This window comes from Calonectris borealis, chromosome 19, assembly GCF_964195595.1.
Source record: "Calonectris borealis chromosome 19, bCalBor7.hap1.2, whole genome shotgun sequence".
Lineage (NCBI taxonomy): Eukaryota > Metazoa > Chordata > Aves > Procellariiformes > Procellariidae > Calonectris > Calonectris borealis.
Window position 1 is genome coordinate 3840470 of NC_134330.1, and position 12554 is coordinate 3853023.

Here is a 12554-nt window from a genome sequence, read left to right on the forward strand (position 1 = left end):
TCCCACCCACTCGGCCTCAGCGGCGACGATGGAGGCGGCGGGCGGCCGCGGCCTGGGCAACGGCGCCGGGCGGGAGGCGCCGGCCGCCTGATGAGGTACCGCCGCCGGGCCGCGGGTTGGCGCCTCGCCGGGCTCCTGCAGGGGAGGGCGGGAAAGGGGCTCCCGGCGGCCGCTCCCCCTCAGAGCCCGGGGCGGGGGGGGAGGAAGCGGGGACGCGCCTCCAGGGTCACCCCCTCCCTGCGCCGGGGCTTCCGTGGAGGCCGGCGGGGCCCCCCCCGGCGCTGCCCTCAGCCGCCTCCGAGGGGGCTGGCGGCGAGCTCTGGAGGCGGCGCGGCCCTGCGAGGGGCGCGGGCGAGGCCGCCGCGGCCCAGCGGCAGCCAGCAGCGGCGTGAAGCCGCCTCCCCAAGAGCGGCGGGAGGCAGCGGCCGGGAAGAGATGGGGAATGTTCGAGGAGAAGAGCCTTTATCAAAGATTTTATCTGATTAGGGGGGAAGAAATTCTGGAAGCCGTCCGCTGCGTGCGGATTTCTTACGCTTTGAAATCCCGTTTAATAACTTAGTTATTTGAAAGTTCGTTAGGCAGAGCGCCAGGGGAAGCTGCATTACTCGAACAATGGGATCGCTCACTTTTTTTAAACACCGAACTGTCAGTTTTTGCAGAAGCAGGCCCTAAACCACTACCTGAGGAGTGCTAATGGGATTTTTTTTTTTTTTTTATTCCCCTCCTTTAAAACAGCATTCGTGGCCTGATCCTGGAGACACACTGAGTAACACTGTTCACACAAGTCAATACTATCTCCAGTTTATTGACTATTCATGTGCATAAAATTATAGAACATGAATTTTGGCTGAAGTATGATGTAATCTTCGGCCAACAAAAATACAGTAGTAGCAGCAGCAGCACTTCTAAATGGTACTAAGTTCCCGTATTCATATATTGTTTAAATTAATGCAATTTACTTTTCTAATATAAGCTCCATTTTAAAGGCTGAAGGATTCTAGGTTTGTGCAAATATATTATGAACTTCTTGCAGTGCAAAACCAATTTTGCTTCAACCCTTTTGTATCCCCAGTGAAACTAGCTGTGTATATATGCTAAGCTTTGGAAAAAATAATTTCAGAGAGGAATCTGGAAGAGTTTGAATTATTGAAAAAGGATTATAACAAAATTTCCAATGTTTCAATACTATTATTTGATAGTGACAAGGTATTGTGCCAAATCCAGCTTCAAAGCATTCTCCAAAATCGTGACTCTGATGTCACACCAGTCCAGAGAAGCAGACTTAACACTATTTGACCAACATAAAGACTGATACAGAAGTGAAATAGTGCCCAGGAAGACAACAGAAAGATGCCAAAGGAAAGATAAATAAGACCTCATTTGGGTGGTCTCGCTGTTAGATTACTGCTTGTTGGCTGCACTTCTTTTTTCACCTAGACCATATGGTCCAGGCTCTTTTAAACGCTTCTTACAAAATGGACTAACCTGGTTCTGCTCACTTACCCAGACAGGATAATCTCGTTAATCTCATAATGGCCCTCCATTCTGAGCATGCACTGGCTTTCAACTAGACTTGTCTGAACAAATGCTTACCATTTTATGGATGCATGTAAATGTACTCTTTCCTTCCTTCCCATCATTGTTTGCTCCTTCTTTGCCCTACTACTGTTACTATTTTTGTGAAATTATGCAGCACTTCTAAGATCTCTTCTGAACAAGCTAGTGCTGGTTCTCCTATTCAGCAGCTTTTGCTGTTCTGATTTGCACTGAAGCAACTTTAGATTTTACTAAGGCAGCCAGGTTCACTGCAGGCTAGAAAATCTGCACGTGAATGAAAGGAAGTAATTTAATACAGCACACAGAAAGTTGCCCCGTGGAGACTGGGTGCAAACCCAGCATGCCAGCTTTCAGAACAAAGACAGACAGTATCTCTCAGAAAGAGAATCTTTACTTCATGCAGGCAATCACTCAGTACAATCTGCTATATTTTTGTGTTGGCTTTTTTGTTGTGTTTTTTTTTTTTCCCGCTGAACTAGTTATCTCTTCCTTCAACTGTGACTTTTTGTAATCCACTCTAGGAGACAAAATAGCAAGAATCTGGACCAGAAAAAAATCCCACCATGCAACCAAATCGCAGTCATCTCCACAACATCCAAGGGAGTGGTGATGACTCTTCATCTTCTCAGAGCGCCCACGCAGCGAGGTTGTCAGGGGAGAGCTCATGCCATCATAGTGGAGATGTTCACATACAGCTAAACTCTGCTGCGGGTGAAGCCAGAGAAAATGCGAGTTCCCGGCATTCAAGGCCAGGTTCCCAAAGTCGCTCACACGGACATGCCCACAGCGAAGCAGGGGGGCTCGACGATTCTACTCCAGACTCAGAGGAACACAGCGGCAGCTCCCTCTCAGAGCTCAGATACCTCCTGCAGTGGCTGCACAAAAGTCTGCCGTATATCTTGATTCTGGGTGTCAAATTGATCATGCAGCATATAATTGGTAGAGTATAACAAAATAAGGTCTGAGGGAACAGACCCTCCTCCCAAAGAGATATACTAATAACCATGCCTGAAATATAATTCAATTTATTTTTAGCTTTATTTTTATTTGCTTTATTTATCAGAGAGAGAGAGATTTACTAAACTACATTTCAGTGGCTTCTGTTTCCTCTGCTGGCATATGTACAATGTGCTTAATTATTCTGGCTTGATACTCTGAGCTATTAATTGTAATTACAAAGACATATTAGAAGTGGCTGGTTTTTTAACCCAGTTCAGTAAATTTTTTTATTTTCTTGTGTATAACTGACACTTTTTTCCTAATAGGCATTTCTCTTGGAATTGGGCTGCTAACAACTTATATGTATGCAAACAAAAGCATAGTAAATCAGGTTTTTCTAAGAGTAAGTATCACCCTATGCAACAAAATAATGTAAGTTAACAAAGACCTTTATCCATCAATTTTTGAAAGAAATGTGAATGGAAATACGGTTTTATTTACCTAGTAATATTAGGTGTCAAGGTTTCAAGATGGAAGTAAAGTCTTAGTGCTTCTATATAGCATAGAGCTTCTCAGATAAGTAAGTTTTGCAAAATCCAAAAAGAGGGGCTTTTCCCCTCTGACTTTGAATATTAAAATTCAACTGATAAAAGCTTTTTGGAATTTATGGAAGAACTTCTTAATTATATTTGTGGAATCAAATAGCAGATGACAGTTTAAACTTTCAGCTGTCTCTGTTCACTCCCGAAGGAAAATTTGTTTCTTCAGAGTGGGGTGGGTTTTGGTTGTGTTTTTAGAAAAAACCTTGATACACATAGAAATTGTTATGTTGAAAACATTAAAATTACTGCTTGACCTTTCCATTGAGTTCTCCTATTTTATTTGGTTAAAACCACTAAGATAAAATCCTCTAGTAGTAACTCAGTTCAGGTGCAACACACTTAGTGCTTTAGAGAGATATTTAAGACACTGATACTGAGATAAGGATTGTAGTATGTCCTTACAATTATCTTACAGGAACGGTGCTCCAAGTTGCAATGTGCTTGGTTACTAGTATACCTAACTGGATCATCTCTCCTCTTGTATTACACCTTTCATTCTCAGTCACTGTATTACAGGTAAGTAGAGGAACATCTCTACTCACATCATAAATTACTCAAATATTAAGTGGGGACATTTTATCTGGGCTGCTGCTGTTTTTCTTTAATTGTGGCATTAGTTTCTTTTTAATTTTAATCTCTGTTCTTCCTCTTCTGCCAAACTGAACGAGTGCTGTCCTTGAAAACAGTATGTTGGAATTTGCAAGATTAGACCCCATACTCAACGTAATGGCACTACTGTACCATGGGGAATGTACCTGGGTTTGATTCCTAGCTTTGACCCTACCACCTTGCCTTCGGAGTACTGAATATATGGCATTCGGGGGCACTGTGGAGTTTATGTCTCCCATTTCCCCCCCCCCCTTACCATTCTGTAGCTACAGTCTCGGCTGTAAATCAGTCAAAGGCTGTATTGCTAAAATGGGAAAGAAAGCCTGTCTCTAGAGGATGGGGGTTGTGATGAAGATACAGGAAGAAAGGTACAAAAACTGAAAGGTTGACAGAGATCCTAAATGATCAATTTGCAATAAAGAGTTCATTTTCTTAGCAAATATTTTTCTTCTATGTAAACCAGGTTTCCTTTTTTAATTAAACCTGCCATGATAATCTCTGGTTATGCTTTCCTCTAAATAGGGTGCGCCAGTAACTTCTGATAATTCTTTTTGTAGCTTAATCTTTTTAAACCCTACTGTGGATTTTATGAACTTCTGGGAGGTACTTTGGATTGTGGGAGTCACAGACTTTATTCTGAAATTCCTCTTCATGAGCTTCAAGTGCTTTATTCTCTTGGTGCCTTCTTTTATGATGTCCTTTAAATCCAAGGTAAGGAAACAAGCTATATTTTTGCTTCCTTATGATTATTCTTTTACGGTAAAAGTAGCTAATTATTAAATTCTACCCAGAGAAAAGTCTTTTTAATTAAAGGTCTGTATATAATCCACTACTATACTGTAGGCAAGAAAACCCTGTGGATTTCACGTTCTTCTCTGCTTGGTGCTAAGGAAGGTTTACAGTCTGATCTGAAACAATTGCTTGTATTATGTCATTGGATAAATAGGTTTATTTCTGTCTCTAAATGGGGGGATGAAGAAACCTTTTATTTGCTGCAATGTAAAAATGTGTATACAGGCAGTTAGCACCGAGCAGCTGATGCACAGTAAATTCTTTACGTGCTTGACAGTAACTGACATGGGAAGATTTTAAGATCTGCACATGCAAACAGCTGTATTTTCTGTCTCTTCGTAAATAATTCTGAATTTTCTTTTTGTTAATAAACTTAAGCAGTATTTGTGTCAGATCACTGAATTTGATTCATAGCTTAATTCCTCAAACCAGTGAAGTTTAATGATTTTTACAGAAGCCTACATTGGTTGGTGGGGTACTTATTTTTATCTGCTTCCCGAGGTGAGACATGCAAAAAACAATTAAATTTTATGTCAAAATAGCAAATACTAGTACTGGTTTTTTTAAAAAAAAAAAAAAGAATGAACAAGTACAGTTTGTACATGATAACATTTGAACAGGATGTTTTGGTAGGATTTATCTTTTTAAATGTACCGGGACAAAGTTTTTCTCAGGGACAATCAATTTCTCTAAATACCAGTGGCTAAATTAAAGAGGGAATCTGGTCAATAGTGGCAAGACATGGCATTATCCAGTGTACGTTACAGAATAAGTATTTCTTCCCTGTTATAAATCTATTTTTTTAAGGAAATAAAGTAAGAATTAAGCTAAATATTTATGATTATACATGCACACACAGTGCTCTGTGTGGGACACTTGTGCTTTGTATTTGTTATTCAGTAATTTTTAGGGTGTCATTGAACTCTGTTTACCTGTTCAGTCCAGCTACTCTATGCTTCTTTCTCCCCCTACCACCACCATTTTCTTACCACTGCATCCTACACAGGAGTTAATTATCGCAAGATAAGGCTTCTTACACAGGCATGAAATAATGTTTACAGGAAAATAGTTTGTAATTTATGTTTGTTAATAAAAGAATGGGCCTTACACTCATTTTTTAATCCTGAATGCAGGATGCAACTCTGCTAATGACAAGCTGATGTACATGACCAAATTTGTCTTATTTTCCTTTAACTTTTTTTTTCTTTTTTTGATGCTTATGAGATTAAGTCTGATAGCATTGTTAAGAAGGTAGGCATCTGACAAAGCCATCCTATTTTAGCCTATTAATTTGATTTTCTACAGTACAGCAATCAATTGTGTTATTGTTATTTGTACAGTTGTGGTGAGACTCATCATCTGATCTTCATTCCTTTTCATGCTTCATATTTAGTTGATTCAAGATATTATGAGAGGAAGTTACTCAAAAGAATAACAATGCATCTTTTCTCTATATTTTAAAAATCCTTTATATTTTAAATCTTGAGCGATTCCTTTGCATGTCTTGCTCAGGGCTACTGGTACATGCTGTTAGAAGAACTCTGCCAGTATTACCGTATGTTTGTCCCCATACCAGTTTGGTTCCGTTATCTTATTGGCTATGGGGAGCTGGACAGTGCACTAGGATGGACCCTTGGGATATTGCTGGGCCTTCTCTACCTCATCTTAAAAGTATGTAAGCTTTACATTCCTCTCAAACTATTTTGCAGTAATTATCACTGCAGGGTTAGAGGCACATAAACTAACACATTCCTGAACGTTCCTCTGTCTTTGAACTGACTTGCAAGTCGATGCTTCAGTTTAACTGATACAGCTTTCCAAAACTGAGAGGAATACTGGCTCAGGGCACTGAATCTTCTTTTTCCTGCACCTGTTCTGGGAATGGATTGAGGTGGCATAACAAAGAATACTGTTACTGTAGGTCCCCTCACATCAGACATCGATCAGACTGTTAACCCGATATTGAGGGAAAGAGCTTGCAAAAATAAAGATAAAATTAATAGCTAAAAGAATCGCATTTTCCAGGAAACCAGGTTTTCTCTCTGCTAGAGTATCCTGTGCGATGCTAAACAAATGAAACATAAGTGTTCACACTGGCTGTCTACTTCACCAAAGAGCTAATCTGCCCCAAATATAACCAGAGTCGATACAAGTTCGGCTTTGAACACGAAAAATACTTTATAATGCTAAGGTATCTTAATCACAAGTCTAAAGACTATTGCATATACGATAATAATGCTGTTATATTTGCACTCGAGTGCTTCATTTCAGAACCTCAACACTATTTTTCTTCTAAAGAACAGACATCTACTGGGAAAAAATCTTCAGGCTAAATTCTTAGTTCGGTTACATATTAAGCAACTAAAATAAGGTCAGTCTGAACTATAGCTTTGCTTATGTTCTTGCCAACATCAAACCAGCAGCGAGACTTCCAGTGTTGCACAAAAGCTTGGAAGCTTTTTAGTTCACAAAGAAAAATACTAAGCATAACTCAGGTTTTCTTTCCCATTTCAGCTTTTGAGCTTTTTTGGACAATTGAGAAACTTCAGGCAGGTCTTACGGATATTTTGTACACGACCAGTGAGTACTGAATTCTCTTATGACAAAACAATAAGCCCAATTTACATGAAAATACTCCTTTTTTAAATACCTCATTCCTACATTACTTTGTATTGTTCTAGCAATAGACAACTGCATTTTTAAAGTAAATCCTGTATACTTGTTCTCCCATTTCACAGTCTGAATTCCTTGACTACGTGATTATGTTGTCATCTGAACAAAAAAAAAAAAAGAAAACTAAAAAATCTATTCTGCATGTCTCTTCAGATAAACATAATAACATGCACTTTTTGTCCTGCTTCCTGCTTTTTAACTGGAATAAATATTGGCTGGATGCAGGCAGAGCTTTATGCTGAAATAGAGTGAGAATTGAAGTTTACCAAAATAATTGACATGCAAGTAACTTCTGTTAGAATTGTAAGTTTCTAGATAATCTTTCTCTATAGTAAGAGGTATTGCTTAGAGTCTGCTATTCATGCAGTAAAACGTATAGAAGATTTTGGAGCACAGTGTCACTGAACTAAAAGAAAATAAAGCACTTCTCACTTTCTAAGTGCTGTCTTGATCAAATTGGAACTTAACACAATGTTTTGCTCAGAGCTCGCTGTTAAAATAAAACTGATACAGATTTTTCCAGTAACTGTGATCAGGGGAAGATACTAACTAGACAGCATGGTAAGTGGGAGCCCATAAGCTTTAGGCCCAAGACAACTATTGAAAAACTTAATATTTCGTTGGATTAGGGATTGAATAGTTTCCCTGACATAGCAGCCCTTATTCCCAATTCCTTTCTGTCCTGGTATTTTTCTGTTTTGTTTTGGCTTCCCCCCCCCCCAGAAACTAATATCTGCTGAAAATACCTTGTTTTACAGCAGTACGGGGTGACAGCTAGCAAGAGACAGTGTTCTGAATCTGATGATATTTGTTCAATCTGCCAAGCTGAATTTCGGAAGCCTATTCTGCTTATCTGTCAGGTAATACACATAATCAGAATTCTTTTTTGCAAACTTAAGAACATTTTAAACAACTGGTAAACAAAATTACATAAAGTTAGACTAGTGAGTGTATGTCTTCTGATTATTTTTAGAAATCAGCCTATGCAGATAATACACCGTCATATAAATGGAAGAGCTTAGAAGCTCTAAGTTCTCATTCTTTTCATTACAGCACACATTTTGTGAAGAATGCATCTCTTTATGGTTTAATAGAGAAAAAACGTGTCCACTCTGCAGAACTGTTATTTCAGACCATGTTAACAAGTGGAAGGATGGAGCTACATCTATGCATCTACAGATTTTCTAAAGCATGTCAAACAACTTGTTTTACAGTTTGTTTGTTCAAGCTAAGGTCTTTCAGTTTACTGCAGATTGAATTGTAGGTAGCATAAGGAACAAGTTTCCAAATTCTAGGTATCATGCTTCTATGAAATGCTGCAGTATTTAAAACAGTGCAGAAAATGTTAACTTGACCTTCGTAAGTATAGAAAAGTAAGTTTTCAGAATGAATGCACAAAGCCAGCATTACTTCTCTTGTGATTCTTGAAGGAAACAATCAAGTCCTTGAAAAATGCTGCATTACTACTTGCAGCAGCTTCTTAATTCAACATTTTATTTACAACTTTAAGTAGAGTTCCAGACTGTACTAAATTGTATTTATCCTTCTAACACAACTCAACCCAAAAGGTCAACCTACCACTTTTATTAAGATTATGAGCAAATTTTATACTCTGGACTACAGTGAGAATTAGAGCTACTTGTCACACTTGGCATTAAAGGTCCTTTAATGCTAGCCCAATAGATCAGAGAAATTAGCTTCTTACTCATGCACCTTTAACAGCAACTATTTCTCACTGTACCTGGAGATAAGCCACAAGAATAAGATGTTTCCCCTTTAGGTTCTTGTAGACTTCTAATGGATCTTTGGCTTAATACATAAACCAAGCACTGATGTTAGTTTTTTACTTAGCATTTTATAAAGTTGGTATTTTTAAAACAAATCTTTAATGCTATATTTTTGTCATAACAGGAACCAGATTTTCTTACAGGGGAGAATCTATTTTATACTATATTTGCAATTTGTAGTATGCATAAAAATCAGAGAGAATAAATGCATTTAAATCTATTTGTTTGGTGCATGTTGAATAAAGAAAGAAGATTCATTATTGTTTCAGTATTAACTTACATGAAAGCACATAACAACAGCTCACTGCTAGCTATACTTTTCCTGTTAAACTAATGTCTCTGAAAAACAAAAAACCTCCAAATGCTACAACTTATTCATGACTAGTCTTTATGCTAATTATAGAGCTAACTTATGTACAATCTCACCTTTTTTTCCCTGCTTGTCTTTTTTCACCTTGCTCTTCAGAAAAGACTAAAAAAAAAAAAAAAAAACCACTCAAATTATTCTGTTACAGGAAAGTTAAATTGAGTTGCCATTAACTTGAGCTTGTCTTAACTGAATAGCTTTAGGAAACTTCTAAATTAGGGAAAAAACAGAATTAAAAAGTTAAACACTTACTTGATGAATGATGTAGCAACTCAAATGACCAGGCAGAGTGAGTACTATAAAGCTGCAGCTGACACAGCCAGATTTACAGGGCTGACAGGGCATGATGGGAGAGTGCCCTTAAAGGAACAGCTAAAAGTGTAATACTAGTAGAATTTAGTATTCTGAATAAAAATCTAATGAGATGGAAGATTCAAGCTAAGAGGTACCATTTTATGTTCAACCTGGGTTTTGCTATAGCATGCTGTGTATTTGCTAATTGTATTTTTGTGTGAAGTTTAGTGCAGTTCAGAGTAAATGTGCCCTATGATTGTTCCACCATGGTATCTGAGTGACTGGGGAAAAAGACTCCAGCTTAAGAAAAACAGGCAAAAGCTTCTAAGTCTGTAATTGGAAACTTATAGGAGTAGAAGAGACTGGTTCTCATGGAAGCCTTTCCCAGCAGGTGAGGTACTTAGTTTGGAGAATGTGCAGCTGAATGGTGTTAGAGCAGTCCTGAGGGTGGCAGGGAAGAATTTGAACTTGGCCACAGCCAGAGCTGTGCTGTAATGGGCTTGTGCCTGTACCTCCACTATAGTCAGAACAAACTGCTCTTTGTTTCCTCAGAGAAATCTAGCTGTCCCTTAGCTTGCATTTGAAGTTCATACAAGATCAGAACTGTTATTTAAATTTCATCAGTGCTGATACTCAGTCTGCTGCTGCAGCAGAACTTCCCTTGAGAGATGGACAAGAACTGAATCAGAACAAAAAAAGAGTAGGGGGAACTTAAGGTTGGATTCTGAATCTCTCATGGGCCCACAGAGACTTTGGCAGCTCACTTGGTTACACAATTGTATTTAGACTTTCCCAAACTTAATAATGAACATACAGTTTAGCTAAGGAGTAGTTTAAGGTTTTTTCTTCATATAGGTATTGTGTGAGTACTGTGTAAAAAAAAATTTGAGTGCTATATTTAATTTATTCAACAAATGGCACCTTTAAAAAAAGCTTTGCTTGTGTGAGTAAAACGTGTGACTAAGCCCAATACAAAGTTTATAAGGGCAGATGTAATAACCAACCCTTTCTAAAATACTGGGCAATGTAAAAATTGTAACTTATCCTGGATTACCTTTTCCTGAAATGCCAATACCAACAGCTTAATCACTTTTTTTAATTCAAAAATCCTCTCAGAGAAAATATAAACTAAAATTCATTAGACTTGGACGTGATGTTAGAGCAAGGAAATGCACTTCCTAATACTTGAATATTGATTAAATTAATTGCCTATCACTAATGGGTAGCCATTCATCAGAATTCCAGTACTCTGACAGACACTGAAAAATCTTTTTAGAACAATAGGTCTAAATCACCCAGACCATTCCCGGAATATTAACTGGGAAGGTACAGATTCTGAGATGCACCAGCGGCTTAATACAAACAGTTGTCCTGAAAGCAGAGCCACTACCCTGCTGACTAAGGGAGGAGAGCTGAGAAACAAGTATGCTTTCTTACTGTCTTATCCCCAAGATGAGTAAATAGCAGCCCCGTTGCTTACGCAGCACGGAATAGTGAGAAGGAAGCTTGCCGGTCCATCAGATAAGTTACAGTCCTGGCACTGCGCTTTCACTCATGCAAAAGGACAACACACGCGTTTTTGCGTGGATGCCGTTTGTGAGCAAAAGCCTGCAGCGAGTCTCCTGCTGGTGCTAGCTTACGCTCAAGATCCGCAAAGCTGAAGTGGTCTGTCAGGACCAACAGCTTGGACTGGCAGACCAACGATGAACTAGGAAGGTAGTTACAGATCAAGAAACACGCTGCTTTACACATATACAGTCGAAGTATGCAGGGAAATTTGAAAGAAATTAACCTGAACTAAATATTCTTTTGCTATAGAACAAAAGTATTTAGATTTATAAACTACTTACCTCAACAAGTCGTTCAATATCTGAGACAGATACTGTACATTGAGGAATTAAGGCATCAAGGACTGTATGCAAGGCCAGCATTATTACTAAAAATATGAAACTAATTTAGAAGTATTACACTTATGGTTAAGAAAAAAAAATCAACATGAGAACTCCACAGCGTCATCTGGCCTGTAAAGCTCACCAAGACTATTTTATGGAGCACAACAAAACGTGGTGTCAGTGCTTTAAGTCAACCCTGGATTGTTGCTGATCCTTTGATTTCTGACTACCACATACGAGTAACACCACCTTAGTAGGGTAAGGGTGGATATTGGTCAGAGATAGGACCAGGGAACAGTTTGTCTTTCATTCTCTCTCTGCTGATGAATTTTCTTTCCGTTATGATCCAGTGAAAATTATCCAAACCCAGTAGTATTATCAAACACAGTTTATTAAAAAACAAAGAATTAAAAAGAGATTTTGATCAGCCAGTTTAAATTTACACTTCATAAATGAAACAAGTCATTCTTATCTTAGTTACAGAGAGGGAAAAAAGCGAGTAACTTACATCCGTGAATGACATCCTCTCTGATCCGCTTGTCAGCATCATGCTATTAAGATGCAACTCTTCCTTAGCAAGCCCACTCAGGCCAGGGTAGCTGCCCTGCTTTCCACACACACAGACACCCAGACACCCAGCACATGTCTGACTCTGCAGGAGACAGAACAGAGAAGAGGATGACAAAATGGCAATCCATAGCCACTTTTTAAGAGCCCAAGAACCTAGCTGAAGGTACCAGCCCCTGGTAAGACAGACTGATCAGAACTAGCATCTGTCAGGTCCTTCAAGTTCTAAGCGGAATTCCTCCTCCCTCCCTTTCCGTTCAAAGCTGTCATGAAAGACAATGATTTAGATCCACAGGTATATTTAGGGCCTACCTACTTCCTTAAAAAAAATAAAAACAGGTCACTTGGATTAGCATATGTTTAAATTTGCATTTAATTGCTATTCACATCCATCTTATTCAGTGGTTGAGTATATTCAGTTCCAGTAAACTGTGAAAGATGAAAAACAGAATAGGGATTACCTTTATTTCTACTA

At 38.7% G+C, this 12554-nt stretch overlaps 1 protein-coding gene and 1 long non-coding RNA gene across 2 annotated transcripts; one reads left to right on the forward strand and one right to left on the reverse strand.

Moving 5' to 3' along the window:
• The first annotated feature begins 1 nt into the window (after position 1).
• Positions 2-9179, forward strand: RNFT1 (ring finger protein, transmembrane 1). The gene is given in 10 exon segments (XM_075168448.1): positions 2-95; positions 2079-2104; positions 2107-2496; positions 2823-2899; positions 3514-3614; positions 4265-4418; positions 6012-6170; positions 7014-7079; positions 7931-8032; positions 8226-9179. Coding segments are annotated over 10 exon segments (1215 nt in total). The 5' UTR covers positions 2-90; the 3' UTR covers positions 8361-9179.
• Positions 2483-12533, reverse strand: LOC142090485 (uncharacterized). Its single transcript, XR_012676557.1, has 3 exons — positions 12021-12533; positions 9386-9431; positions 2483-2565 (listed from the first exon to the last, which is right to left on the reverse strand). It is a non-coding gene; the product is annotated as an uncharacterized LOC142090485 (long non-coding RNA).
• Positions 12534-12554: the final 21 nt, after the last annotated feature.